Consider the following 14,710-nt stretch of genomic DNA (forward strand, 5'->3'; position numbering starts at 1 on the left):
AGCAAAAATTCAGACAACTTTCAACTGCACCTGCAGAGTAAACAATAAAAGGAATCTTTGTGATGAAGAGGAAAACTTTATTTGGTACAACTGGTTTAGAGTCAACTTGATTAGGAATGGAAGCATCTGGGAGATTAATTACCTCAAGGATTGTTCTTAGGCATAGAGGAAAATTCTCAAGCTTAGTACCCATGACAACTTTGTAATGACGAGGAGCACTCTATTTTGAAAGTTGTTAGGTTGTGCAAGGGAGCTTGTTTAACCAGCCTACAAACTTAAAACAAGCTTAGGGCTGAGCAATGGAGGCCGTATCCCGGCCTACCCGGCAACATCCACCTTCTCGCAAGGGTAAAGGACAATTTTACCCATTACCCATAGGGGAGCTGTGAGCAGAGAGCAAGTTCAGGGTATGGAGATTTCTTTAACAGAATTTCTAAAGCAAAATAAACAGAGATTACATTATTTTTCCACTGTGTAGAGGAATATAGTTCGATGGGGGAAATTAAATTTGTGTGCAGCCTTGTCTTCATAGGAAGATCAGACTAAATTTATAAGGCATACAGATGTATACGTGCAATGATTTCCCCAAGAACTAATTAATACATTTCAAAAGTAAACTACCTAGTTCGTGTCTTGACAAACTTGCCCCTAGACATCTTCTTCTCCATCTTTTCTCTCTTCTTGCGAGACTTTTCATCCTCCGCATCTCCCTATTTCACACACAAGCATATAGCAAATGGTATTGGGCACATAGATGCTATCCATAGCTTTAAAATAAGGAAAAAAAGTCTGGGAAAAGACAGGATACCTCTGAACCTTGCGGCAAAAATCCCCTAATGAAACCAAAAGACTTGTATGCTCCAAATGCCGGTATCTGGAAAGCAACAAAAAACAAATTGTCTCAACACCAACCAACTTTGTGTGTCCTAAACTAGATATTCAGAAGATAGTTGTATTACATATAAAGCATTTTCTACTTCTACAGAAATAAAAATTTAATAAAACTTCTCCAGTCTATAAAAAATCTTCTACATGTATTGAAGTCTTACAAATATCCAGAACTTAGTTACTTCCCTTTCGCCAGAAAAGCCTCAATACAGTCAAGAGTCTATATTTGATCAAAATACCATATCAAACATGAAAGCAAGGCAGAACAATTCAAATATTAAGTCTTGAACCTAGGAATTTGCACTGCACGTTTCATTAGATTATCTAAACCATAGGGAAAAACCTCTCAAAATGAGGAAGAAAATGTGGATCAGCAAAAGCCCAAGCCACCTCATGTCTAGTAACAACCACTGCATCGACTTTATCAAATTATAGGAACTATCAATTCTAGGATTTGATGCTTAAGCTCGTATCTTCTACAAACAGGGTGAACATAGATTGATCGTCAGATGTATACATGTAACATACGGATCCTAAATTAGAACATAAAATAATTTTTGGTTTACTTATTTATTTTAAATATTATCATAAACCACTGTGCAATGCCTTAAGCTTCCATCATTCTCTCTCTCCTCTTGGTTGAGCCTTCAGCAGCTTAGCGTTAAAGCAGTCAGTAACCAACTTCGATTGAGCACATTGAACACCCTTTCTCCATCTTTAAATCTCCTCTCCCTCTCAATTTCTCCAAAACTGTAGCATTCTATCCTCACAGCAGGCCACCGTCGCTCACCATTCCAGTACCCACCTCCACTTCCCTCACACCCAGACCACCACAAACCACTACCCAAGCAAGCCAGCAAAAACCGAGACATCCACTGCCTTCAATCACCTTATTCAACCCCAAAAATTACCAGACCAGCCATCATTGCGCTGCCAAGGTAAGCTTTTCTCACCAGATTTCCCTTTCTCCTCCGTTGCTTTCTCTCTATATAGCAAGTTTGTGCCCACCAAGAACCGCCACAGGGAGAGTCGGAAAACCACCAGGACAGCCAGAAACAGCCGGCCGAAGACCGCCCATCATCCTGGTTGCTTCTGGCTGTCCTGTTCATCCACCAGAGACTCCTTTTGTGTTTCTGGCTGAATAGCTGCTGCGTCACATCCTTCCTCTCTCGTTGAGTCTCTGTCGCACGGTTCCTTCTCTCTGAGTTGAACTCCTGCTTCTTTCATTAGTTTTTAGCCCTTTCCATAAAGCACGTACAGACCTAAAAGTTTATCACAAAAATGCCATTTAACCACCCTTCCATAAAGCATAATACACGTACAGCTACTCAAGGTGTTAATTACAGTAATGCCAACAAAGTATAAGTCATGTCAGTATGCACCTTGGGCTTGTTTTTACCGTCGGTTTGTTTTATTTTGGGCCTGTTTATGTGGATGACACTTAGTTTCAGTTTTCAGTAACTTATATTTTCTTATGGAGTACTAAATTATATTATTAGACTACAGTAATAAATCACAAGAATTTGATTTTTAAATATGATCAAGTCTCACCATTGAACCAAATCTCCACTGCTTATTTTTGAGACTTGGATAAAATCTAATTATTCTACTGAAGTATAATTTAAAAATGAAGACATTTTATGAGTATTTATATAATATTAGTATTTATTAGTTTTGTATAAAAATGAATAATTATTAAATTATTTTCTATAGTGTATTTAATCTATAGGCATGTCATAATTTTTAGAAATAGAATATTTAGAAAATTTAGTGACGTACAATACTTCATATAGGCATCAACTACGAGGTGAGATTTCGAAATCTACTCTACAATAAGTAGCTTGATCATAAAAATTAGGATTGGCACAAATTAGTTAGTTTAGATGGATCAATTATTAAAGTCAGTTCTTTAGATGCCAATTTTCATGTACCACGCATGACATGAAATATGTAAGCATGCTATTCATCATAAAACATGATCACTTTCACTTCCAGTTTTGTTATTATACCCAGTTATTTTATTATATATATCATACATCTCATGTCGCAAAAGACACATAAACTTTCATATAATAAAGTGTAAGATAAAGATAAAGATTAATAAGATGACCATAGAAATGCATTATACCACTGCAGTCATGGGTGGACATGCAAGCCACGAACCTAAGCGTGGTCCACCACAGTATGTTATGATATGTTCATTTTTCACTAAATATAGTGTTTGTCCAATCAAGATAAGATAAAAGAAGATGACACATTTGAGTTATAAATGTCATAAGCAAAATGTTTGAATAATCAAGTTTTACATTCTCTCAAGCATGCAAATTTTTATGAAGAACCTTATGTCTACGTTATGATGGGTTTCTTACTAAGTCTTTGACTCATTTTAGTTTTTTTTTTTTTTTAACAATATTTTTAACCACACAGGTGTGGAAGACAGAGGATGAGCAAGTGGGCCAGGCTTGGATGGAATAGTCTGATGAAATTTAGTCCCAGACATCTTAGTTTAGTTTTACATTGTGACAACAATTTTTCCAATCTAAATTGTTTGAAAAGTTTGATTATGTTTTTATGAAAGGCATGGTTTTCTTAATAATTACTTTTATGAAATAAATAAATGTTTTATTAATTGTATAATCTCTTACCTTACTTTATTTATGTTAGTACATGACATTCCTAACACTCATTTCCCTTAGGCTAGAAATATCACGTACTTACGTAAATAAAGTTAAGCAAGAGATGCATAATTAATAAAACCATTGTTAATAATTATGTTTGATTATGTTTTTATGAAAGGCATGGTTTTCTTAATAATTACTTTTATGAAATATATAATTGTTTTATTAATTGTGTAAGATCTTACCTTACTTTATTTACGCAAGTACATGACATTCCTAACACTCCATTTCCTTAGACTAGAAATATCACGTACTTATGTAAATAAAGTCAAGCAAGAGATGCATAATTAATAAAACCATTATTAATCTCATAAAACAGTTACTAAAATAAAACGTCTTAAATAAAAACATAATCAAAGTTTTCCCACCAACTAAATTGGGAAAATGATTTTCATAATGTAAAATCAACTAAAACGCCTGGAACTAAATTAATCAGACTGCTTCATCCAAGCCTAGTCAACCTACTCGTCTTAATTGTCTTCCTCACCAAGGTGGTTAAAAGCATAAAACAAAACTAAAATGAGTCGAAGAAGCAATAAAAAATCCACCATAACGTAGACATAGTAAACATTGAGTTTTTCATAAAAAATTTCATGCTTGAGAGAATTAAAATCTTGAATATTCATACATATGCTTATGGCATGCATGACTTAGACTATCTTCTTTTATCTTGACTTATTTGACTGGCCAACACACCTTAACTATGTGTGCAAGGTTGTGCACCAGTTCCACCTCATGTGGCCACAAGGGGAACCCACCAATCGTATCATAACATACCATGGTGGACCACCCACACTTAGGTTTGCGGCTTGCACATCCACCCATGACTTCATTGGTACCATGCATTTCTATGGCCATCTTATTAATCTTGATCTTGATCACTTTATCATATGAAAGTTTACGTATCTTTTGCGACATGAGATTATATACATAATAACATAACTAGCTATAATAACAAAACTGGAATTAAACGTCATCTTGTTTTATGATGAATGCCATGCTTATATATTTCATGACATGTGTAATACATGAAAATTGACTTCCAAAGAACTGACTTTAATAATTAATCTATCTAAACTAACTACTGTGTGCTAATCTTAAATTTTATGATCAACCTACTTACCTCGTAGCGCTGATCTCAAAATCTCGTTTTGTAGCTCGTCACCTATACGCCACTAAATTTTCTAGAAAAGCATGTCATAATATTCTATTTAATTAAATACATACTATAGAAAATAATTTCGTAATTATTCCGTTTTATACAAAATTAATAAAAATTAATGTTATTTAAATACTCAACATATCTTCATTTTCAAATTATAACTTAGTAGAATAATAAAGTGTTTGAAATAAAAAAAATATAAACTCTTATGATTTACTACTTTAATCTAGTTGTAAAAATTAATACTTAATAATATAGATTAACCCCATAAGTGCTATTTGTATAAATTCCGAGACTTAAAACAAAGCCCACAACAAAGTAAGCCCAATGTAAAGCAAGTCTAAATTAATACCAATCGAATATAAAAACCAGTACAAAATAAAAGGGAAGTTTGGTGCCGTTAGACCAAGAAAGCAACGGAAAATAAAAGGGGAGAGAAGCGGACGTGGGCTTACCGGAGAGGAGCAGGTGATGGGAGGCATTCAATGGCAGTTTCTGTGGCTGTCTGAGAACTTCCAACTCCCCCTGTAGTGGTCAATGGTGGAACACAACATACCACACCCACAAATTAATTGGTCAAACATTATAGGGAGAGAAAACATCGAAAGAGATATATGGGGTCGATGCCCCCTTGGAGGAACGGGAAACTTACCGGTCTGCGTCTTCTGGTGTCCTTGACTGTTTCCAGCAAGATGGGTGGTTCCTAGGGGCTGAATGGTGAGTTGGGTGTCTCGGTCTATACTAGCTTGTTTTGCCAGTGGTGATTCTTGTTGATCTGGGTGTGACGTAAGAATGCTATGGAATTGTGGCTTGCTCTGACAAGAAGGTTGCTGCGGTTTTGAGAAGATTGCAGAAGGACAGAGAGAATTAAAGATGCTCAACGTGTTTTAATTCCGTCAGTTACGGACTGCGTAACGTTCACCAGTTGAGAGGTCGTCCAAGAGGAGATCGAGGGTGGCGGAGGCTTAAACAAATTTAACTACACTTATAAAATTGATAATAATAATAATAATAATAATAAAATCTCGAATGTTGCAGTGTTACAATGCATGCAATGATGTCCCAGGTCAGGGTCATCAAGCTGTAATCTATTCCATCAATTAAATTGAGTTCAACATTAAACAGAAAGATACAATGGCCCCCATTAACCATACAAACCAGTTGGCTAATATATGATAGCTGCCAAATAGTTATCAGCAACAAAGAAACTTGTTTGAAAACAAAGAAATTCCTGTTTCATGCCAAAGATTCAATTATATAAGTGGCCGAGAATTTCCTTGTACTAAGCCACTTTTGCATTCATTTTATGACTCATTTGACTCCTCACCTCTTCTTCCAAAACAAAACCATCGCCTGAAAATGTGATATTGCATGGGTTAATTAAGTTTGACCTTGAGGACCCACAAATTATGTCATTCAGAGATATAGAGTGACTGCACCATGATATCATTGCTACTTTTCTTATAAAAGAAAATTATAGCTCCTTCACCAAGAAAATTCAGAATCAGAACCAGAATGGACCTTCTCCATTCCTAAAACATAAGCATGGGCATGTGCAAATGAAAAGAAATGTAAGACTGCATGCTTAGAGAAAAATTAAATAGACAGATCTTACCACCAAGTAAGTGTACCAAAACTTTTCAGAGATGATAGACATCACTTGTACGAAGCTTGTAATGTAAATTACATCATGTAAATAGCTGCAAGACATGACCAACTATAAGTTAAAATTTCCATTCCTAAATTTCCAGTCAAGATTTTCATTCTTAATTGGTATTTAAGAAACATGTATAGGAAAGGGGTGGTAGAAGAAAAAAATATAGCAAGTCTTATCGAGCCTAATTACAAACAATTGAGTCTTATTGTCTTTGGTGTTGGTGTATCCATGTATCCGCATTTTGACAACATATCAATGCGGTGCCTCTCCTGCAAAGAGTCATCAACGAGCAGCTAGCATCAAATCTTTGTCTGCTCATGTTAGCACAACTGAGTATTCTGCACCCTTGCACACCAGCTCACAGCACTCACCTGCTGTCAACATATCACAACAGAATGCCCAACAGAACGCCTCACAACAGAAAGGCAAAACCGTGTGAGGCCACCTCATAATGCTACGGATGAAGATAGAAGCATCTAGAAATATTCTGTAAAATGATTGGATTTGTTTTCCTCTGTCTATAAATATTGTACAAGCACTGAGTGCTATAGGAGGGAGGGTAAACATATACTCTGTAATACTACACTGAAATAGTTCACACCCATTGAGGCATTTCAACAAATGAATTGCCTTCATAGTGTTTTGCTATTTCACTTCATGGTATCACGCGCTATATAGGACCTCTGTCCATTTACGATTCATCAATGGCTCCCCCACCTTCAGCCTTCCCTCACCAATACCGCTGCCCACCTTCTCACTGTTAAACTTTCCCATGATAACTTCCCTCTTTGGAAAGCTCAACTTCTTGATTTCCTCAAAAGCCATCAACTATATGGCTACGTCGATGGCTCATTTCCTCTTCCCCCTCCTACCATCGATGACAAACCCAACCCAGCTCATGACTCTTGGCTTCTATAGGATCAAAAGATCATTTCGGCTCTCTATTCTTCCCTCACTGACAATATTCTCTGCCAAATAGTTGATTGACCCACTTCTCACGAAATCTGGTCCACCCTCACTAACCTTTACTCTGCTTAATCTACCGCCCATCTTATGCAGACACGGTATCAATTGGCTACCCTCAAAAAAGGCTCAGACACAGTTTCTACTTACTTCCATAAAGCCAAAGCATTAGCCTCGTCCCTCTCCTCTGCTCGCCATCCTCTGCTCGCCATCCTCTTTCTCCCCATGAGTTCATCATTTTCCTCTTAACTGGTTTGAGCTCTGACTATGAATCTGTTGTATACTCCATCACCACCAAACCCGAACCATTATCCTCATCTCAAGTCTATAGTTACCTGCTAAACCATGAATCGCGTCTCGCTCATCAGACCCAAACCACCATATCTGCTACGTCCTTCTCGGCTAACTCTACTCACTTTCCCCCCTTTTCAAATTTTTCCAATAAAGGTCGTGGCCGTGGTTGAGGTGGTGCCTGTAACTCACCTTCGGGACCCCCTAATTTCTTTTCCTCCCACACTTCCACCAAACCCACCTGTCAAATTTATACTCGCGTTGGTCACTCCACTTTTCAGTGCTATCATCGTTTTACTCACAATTATCAACCATCCCCACCTCCATCCCTTACAGCTCACTATACCTTTGTTCTCGTAACTCCATCACCTTCCAATTTATGGTTTCCTGACTCTACCACTACGAATCATTTCACGTCTGATTTCTCTAATTTAAATTTGGAATCAACACCATATGCTGGACCTAATCAAGTTTTTATTGGTGACGGGTCTTCTCTTCCCATACAGAACACTGGCACTGGCCTTCTTCCAACACCCACAAGCAAATTTCTTCTCCGTCATTTAATTCATGTCCCATTTATTTCTAAAAAATTATTATCTATTAGACAATTTTGTCTTGATAATTCTGTTTTCTTTGAATTGAATTTTTCTGGTTTTCTTGTGAAGGATTTGCATTGCCGGGAATTGCTTCTTCAGGGCCCCGTTAAGAATGACTTGTACGTGCTTCCATCACATGATAAGTTCATTTCCGGGTCTACTGGTACCATACAACATCAGGCTCTCATTGGTGAAAGAACAACTCCTCAAATTTGGCATTCCCACTTAGGCCATTCTTCTCCCTATGTCATATCTTTTACTATCCGCCAACATAATCAACCCACCACCTCTATGTCTCATTTTTCTCTTTGTAATGCTTGTCTTTTAAGCAAAATCTCACTCTTCCTCACCCACTCTCTCCTTCTAGATCCTCTCATGCTTTTCAACTTTTATTTTTAGATGTTTGGGGACCGGCGTCTGTGCTATCCTCTAGTGGCTTTAAATTTTACTTTTCCATTGTTGATGATTTTACTAAATACATTTGGTGTTTTCCTTTACATGCTAAATCTGAAGTGTCCACTATTTTCTTAGCTTTTCTTAAATTTGTGCAAAATACTTTCTCTAAAAATATTATTGCCGTTCAAACAGATTGTGGTGGAGAATTCCGCCCCTTTTCTTCTCTCCTTCTCAATTTTGGCATTTCTCATCGCATTACTTGTCCTTATTCTCACGCTCAAAATGGAAGCATAGAGAGACATCACCGTCATATTGTAGAAATTGGGCTATCCCTTCTAGCCCAATCCTCGGCCCCATCCAAATTTTGGGCTGAGGCATTTCAAACGGCTACCTTTCTAATAAATAAGATGCCCACTCCAATTTAAAAAAATATTTCCCCCTTCCAAACTTTATTCAATCAACAACTTGATTATAAATTTTTACGAGTTTTTGGGTGTACTTTTTGGCCCAATCTTCTTCCTTTCAATCGTTATAAAATGGACATGCGTTCCCAACTTTGAGCTTTTATTGGATATAGCTTAAATCATAAGGGCTTTAATTGTTTGCACATTCCTACAGGTCGAATTTATGTCTCACGGGATGTTTGTTTTGATGAAAATCTATTTCCTTTCTCTGACTCTATTTCTCCCTGAAACACATCCAATTCTTCATCTCAGCCCAGCCACCTGCAACTTCCGTTATTCAGTTTACCTCCTCAGCCCATTTCTCCCAATCCTAGTACTCTTCCCTCTCCCATCACTCCTTTCTCCTCACCTGTTAGTCATCATCCCTCTCCAGCCCACTCTCCTATCTCATCTTCGGCCCAATCTCCTACCATTCCTTCGGCCCATGACAGTCCACCTTCTCCAACCCTAACCGACACCAATATATCAAGGGTCTCCTCTCCATCCTTATCTCCAGTGCCGTCCTCACCAAACCTTAGCTTACCTCTTTCACAAACTACCTCTACCTCACATCCGATGCTTACATGATCAAAGACTCACCATTCTCATCCTTTTAACCGCACGGATGGTACCTTACTTTGGCCTCTTCCTAAACCCTCTACCTCTCTCACCGAATCAACCTCCATCCCTGAGGAACCAACATCTTATACGGTGGCTTCCCAATATCTGGCTCGGCATGACGCCATGGCCACTGAATTCGAAGCCCTCTTACGAAATCACACCTAGGATTTAGTTTCTCCCTCTTCCAATCTCAACATTCTTGGTTCTAAATGGGTTCTCAAAACCAAAAAACATGCTGAAGGAACCCTAGAATGTCGAAAAGCCCGACTTGTTGCTAAAGGGTTCCACCAACAAGTTAGATTCGATTATTCTAAGACATTTAGTCCAGTAGTTAAGCCCATCACAATTCGTTTAATTCTTTCTCTTGTAGTAACTCAGAAATGGCCTCTTCATCAACTGGATGTGCAAAACGCGTTCTTGCATGGGGATCTGGAGGAGGATGTTTTCATGCATCAACCAACTGGGTTTGTAAATCCTGAATATCCTCAGTATATTTGTAAGCTTCGAAAATCAATATACGGTTTCAAACAAGCCTCTAGGGCTTGGTTTGCTAAGTTGAGTTCTCGTCTGTTAGATTTAGGATTTCATTCTTCCACATCCGATTCTTCTCTATTCATTCTTTCCAATGCATCTGTCTCCATTTATGTATTAGTCTATGTAGAAGATATTGTTGTTACCGCTTCTAGTTCTTCTCTAATCAATGATTTTATTCTTGCTTTGCGTCAATCATTTCCTGTTAAAAATCTTGGCATGCTACATTATTTTCTTTGTATTCAAGTTTGTAGAAATTCTTCTAGTTTATTCCTCTCCCAGCATCGCTGTTTCTAATCTAATTCACTGCACTAATATGCACTAGTCCAAAACAGTGACTACTCCAATGGCTTCTTCCACAAAACTCACTACTGTTGATAGCCCTCCTTTGAGGATCCACAACTTTATCGAAGTGTAGTTGGAAGCCTTCAATATCTTTCTTTTACTAGACCCGACATCTCGTTTGCAGTTAACAGAGTATGTCAATACATGCATTGTCCTCGTCTTACTCACTGGCAAGCTGTTAAACATATTCTCTACTATCTTCGTCTCACCTCTTCCTTTGGCCTTTACCTGTCTCCTATCTCTTCCTTTAAAATAACTGGGGGCTTTTGCATCTATTTTGGTTCACATTTAATTTCTTGAGGTTCAAAGAAACAACCTACTGCTGCAAAGTCCTCAACTAAGGCCAAATACAAGTTTGTGGCAAACACGGCTTGCAAAATACTTTGGTTACAATCTTTATTAACTGAATTAGGAATTATTATTACTAATATTCCCACTTTATTTTGTGATAATATTGGTGCCACTTACTTATCTGTTAATCCTGTTATGCACTCACGAATTAAACATGTTGATTTGGTCTATCATTTTGTCCGTGATCGTGTTGCTGCCAAATCACTTGCTGTCAAGTTTCTCCAAAGCAAAGATCAAATTGCGGATATTCTTACAAAGCCGCTCTCCTCAGCTCGCTTCTCTCTTTTACGATCAAGCCTCACCATCATGGTGGTGCCGCTTGCATTGCCGGGGGGGGGGGGGGGGGGGGATGTTAGCACAACTGACTATTATGCACCCTTGCACACCAACTCATAGCACTCACCTGCTGTCAACATATCACAACAGAATGCCCAACAGAACGCCTCACAACAAAAAGGCAAAACCATGTGAGGCCACCTCATAATGCTACGGAAGAAGATAGAAGCATCTAGAAATATTATGTAAAATGATTGGATTTGTTTTCCTCTGTCTATAAATACTGTACAAGCACTAAGTGCTATAGGATGGTAAAATATACTCTGTAATACTACACTGAAATAGTTCAAGCCCATTGAGGCATTTCAACAAATGAATTGTCTTCATAGTGTTTTGCTATTTCTCTTCAGCTCAGATCTACGTTGTTACCATTGCAAATGGCTTCTACCAGATATCTGATATCATAATATCAATGCCATCTTGAGCCACACAACATGAAATAGGTGCCTCAGCAACTAATAATTCTCTCATGTTAGTTTTAATTTTGTAAACAGGGTGACATCTATATTATCTTGAGGAAAGAAAACTTCTTCCAAATTCAATGCAAGCATGCATAAGTATGAAATAAAGAAGAAGAACAAACATAAGGAGGCATACCCACAAACTCCACCAGTAGTCATATCAAAACCACCATCGAAAAGCTCCCCATCATCAGAATAAGCGGGCTGAGCCATTCTGGCAAGTTGTTGGTAGGGAATCAGATAAGCCACAGACGTGAGAATCAGACCAATCCAATGCTTCCAGGTGAAACTTGAATGGAAAACCACCATCCTCACCAGCACATAGATAACCTACACATAGATCAGAACAAACCGACGAAAACCAACATAAGCAAATAGCTGCTAGGAAAATAAGAAAGCAAAGCAGAGCAATTGATCAAGAAAGAAAAATACATTGCAGGCAATGATGATGCGGCGGAGGTTCGCCATGTGGCGAGCGTTCTCTTCCTTGCGTTTCTTCGCACCTTGATTTGCCATTTCACGCTCCCGTCTTTGATACTGTAACCCTAGAAATAGCAAAGAGGCCCAGATGGTGATTTCAAGAGGAGGAAGAGCCTCTTGACAGCTCAAATCTGAACCTTCTTTTTCAAATTAAACTATCCATATATACTAGTTTTGCATATAACACGTGATACCCGATTACAGGATACAGAGACACAGAGAGAGAGAGAGAGAGAGAGAGAGAGAGGGAGGAAATCGGTTTACCGTGAAGTCGTGGACGGTGGCTGGGTGGGTGGAAGCCTTGAAGCGGAGTAAGCTGCTGCTGAGCAGTGTGCGTCTGGCCGCTGGAAGCGCCGGAGTAAGGCAGAGTAGCTGAGGTCTGATTGGCTGAGTGTTAGTGGGCGAGTGGCTACGGGCACCGGCAGCAAAATCTAGGGTTGGGATGATTGAAGAGCGTAAACGGAAAAGACGAGAGCGAAAGGTATTTTAGCAAGTAAAATTAGCAAAGACCGAGGCCTAGGTCGAAGGGTTACACCCTGCAATCGAATTTTCAATCAATTCTAAAATTATTAATTATATCAAAATAAATCTTTAAATTTTTAAAATTTTTCAATTCTCCCTTCAGTCTATTAGTAATATTAAATTTAACAAAAATTCATTATAAAAATATAATTTTCATCTAATTTATTATCATTGATCATATGTAATATAAAATAATATATGATATTAATTAATAATAAATCATTAATCATTAACTATATATAAAATTATTTTATACTTAAGTTGTAAGTAAATATGAATAATCTATATACACAATAAAATTATTTGATATTCATTAACCATATATAAATTAATAAAAAAATTATTTAATTAATAATTTATTATTAATTGATAACATATATTATTTTATATTTATATAGTCAATAATAATAAATTAGATAAAATTATATCTTTGCAGTGAATGTTATGCACATGAACAACAAGTGCAGTAAATTTTCTTTAGATTTAACGCTTCTAGTAGACAGAATGAGAGATTGAGAAGTTTTGAAAGTTTGAGAGTCTACATTGATGTAATTAATATTTTCAAAAGTACATTGTGAATTAAGTAAAAATTCGATGAGGCAAAGTGTAATTAACCCAAAGATAAATATACATCCCGAGTAAAATTTCAAGCATTGAGTAATTTTCTTTCGAAAAAGAGAAGGTTAATTATAAAAAAATAATTTTTTATCATATGAGTCTCATATTTATTTACTTAATTTTTTATTATAATATCTACAATCGTGGAATGTTCAAGAGTCGTGTAATCATTTTAAAAAAATATGAGTAAATACAATACTCATGTAATACCCGAGTCCTACAATGTTGGTCCTTACTTCATTTTATTAATTCTTTAAGTTAAATATTTTAAGATAAATATTTTTATTAATTTTAATTATTTTATTTTAATATGAGTATTTTTATTTTAAAATATGATTTTTTTTAAATAAATCAAAGGTATTATTTTTAAAATTTTGAAATATTTTCTTTTAAGTCTTTTAATTTTATTCATTTAGGAAATGACCCAATTATTCTTTACCATTGGATTGGTAGGTGAAAAGTATCATTGAGGTGGATAGATCTCCACCCTCCATCTCCCTAGCTTAAGTGATAAGCTTTGACTAAAGAAAAAAGTTCATCTCACCCTTTGAACTCGTAGGCTTCCAAGATAAGCAACAAAATCTTTTTTTTTTTTTTTTTTTTCTTTCCTTGGACTTGAGCCCGTAAGCTTCCTAAACAAGCCACAAATTCTTTTCTTTTCCTTGCACCCATCCGCTAAGGCAATAAAAAAGAGAAGAAAAAATAAAAACTAATCCTAAGGTATATCTACTCCTACCCATCGATCCAAACCCAAGGAAAAGAGAAAATTTCACTTCCTTTCCAAGCAAGCTAATGCCAACACCACATTCATCCATTTCATTCCTCTTTTCTTTTCATCCTCAAGAAATCAAGTTCCCTTCATCTTCTTCAAGTTTTGTGACTCCATAGAAAGGGAAGAAGAAAAATATTTTTCTCTCATCCTCTTCAAACCATACGAGAACACTCCCTCCATGCCCATTTTCGGTTTTTCCTCAAAACTTGGAACCAAAACATGTTTTCATCTTCAAAAGGGTGAAATCTTGAAGGTAATAGACTTATAATTTATTCCAAAATATGATTTACATGTGGGTTTCGAGTTTCACCATTTTTCTTACCCATAATGTTTCGGTTTTGGGGTTAGAACAGTTTTATCATTTTGGCTCTTCATCCACACGACTATACCACTATTCGGTCCTCTATCTTGCCTCTTGAAATGAGCTAAAAACTTAAAGTAAAAATCTTAATTTGACTTATTTGATTTTAGTGTGATTTTGGAGGCCAATTAAGTTGCTTTAGCTTGTGTTTTGATGTAGTTAAATTCCTATATTGTAAATAAATATGTATACCCTGTTTTTGGCTCAAACCGAATGGAATTATAGTTATTTTGCTATG

At 36.7% G+C, this 14,710-nt stretch overlaps 1 protein-coding gene across 5 annotated transcripts; it reads right to left on the minus strand.

Annotated features, from left to right (window-relative positions):
* Window positions 1-420: 420 nt before the first annotated feature.
* Window positions 421-12,690, minus strand: LOC121257807 (transmembrane protein 208 homolog). Of its 5 annotated transcripts, XM_041159047.1 has the most exons (8): window positions 12,464-12,690; window positions 12,152-12,264; window positions 11,856-12,049; window positions 6,344-6,428; window positions 5,381-5,558; window positions 5,184-5,252; window positions 809-874; window positions 421-710 (listed from the first exon to the last, which is right to left on the minus strand). In XM_041159047.1, the coding sequence occupies exons 2-7, from the start codon at window positions 12,233-12,235 to the stop codon at window positions 834-836; spliced, it is 651 nt and encodes a 216-aa protein (XP_041014981.1). In that variant the 5' UTR covers window positions 12,236-12,264; window positions 12,464-12,690; the 3' UTR covers window positions 421-710; window positions 809-833. The 5 variants fall into 5 exon arrangements, with proteins under 5 accessions (XP_041014981.1, XP_041014984.1, XP_041014985.1 ...); XM_041159050.1 differs by lacking the exon at window positions 5,184-5,252; XM_041159049.1 differs by lacking the exons at window positions 421-710; window positions 809-874 and adding an exon at window positions 939-2,150.
* Between the last annotated feature and the right edge of the window lie 2,020 nt (window positions 12,691-14,710).

Source organism: Juglans microcarpa x Juglans regia, chromosome 3S (assembly GCF_004785595.1).
Source record: "Juglans microcarpa x Juglans regia isolate MS1-56 chromosome 3S, Jm3101_v1.0, whole genome shotgun sequence".
Taxonomy (NCBI): Eukaryota; Viridiplantae; Streptophyta; class Magnoliopsida; order Fagales; family Juglandaceae; genus Juglans; species Juglans microcarpa x Juglans regia.

Coding starts and splice junctions, on each gene's coding strand:
- LOC121257807 (XM_041159047.1), bottom strand. CDS start 12,235: ATGGCAAATCAAGGTGCGAAGAAACGCAAGGAAGAGAACGCTCGCCAC. Junction 6,429..11,855: donor ACTACTGGTGGAGTTTGTGG/GTATGCCTCCTT, acceptor CATGTCTTGCAG/CTATTTACATGATGTAATTT. Junction 875..5,183: donor CCATCACCTGCTCCTCTCCG/GTAAGCCCACGT, acceptor GTTGCTTTCCAG/ATACCGGCATTTGGAGCATA.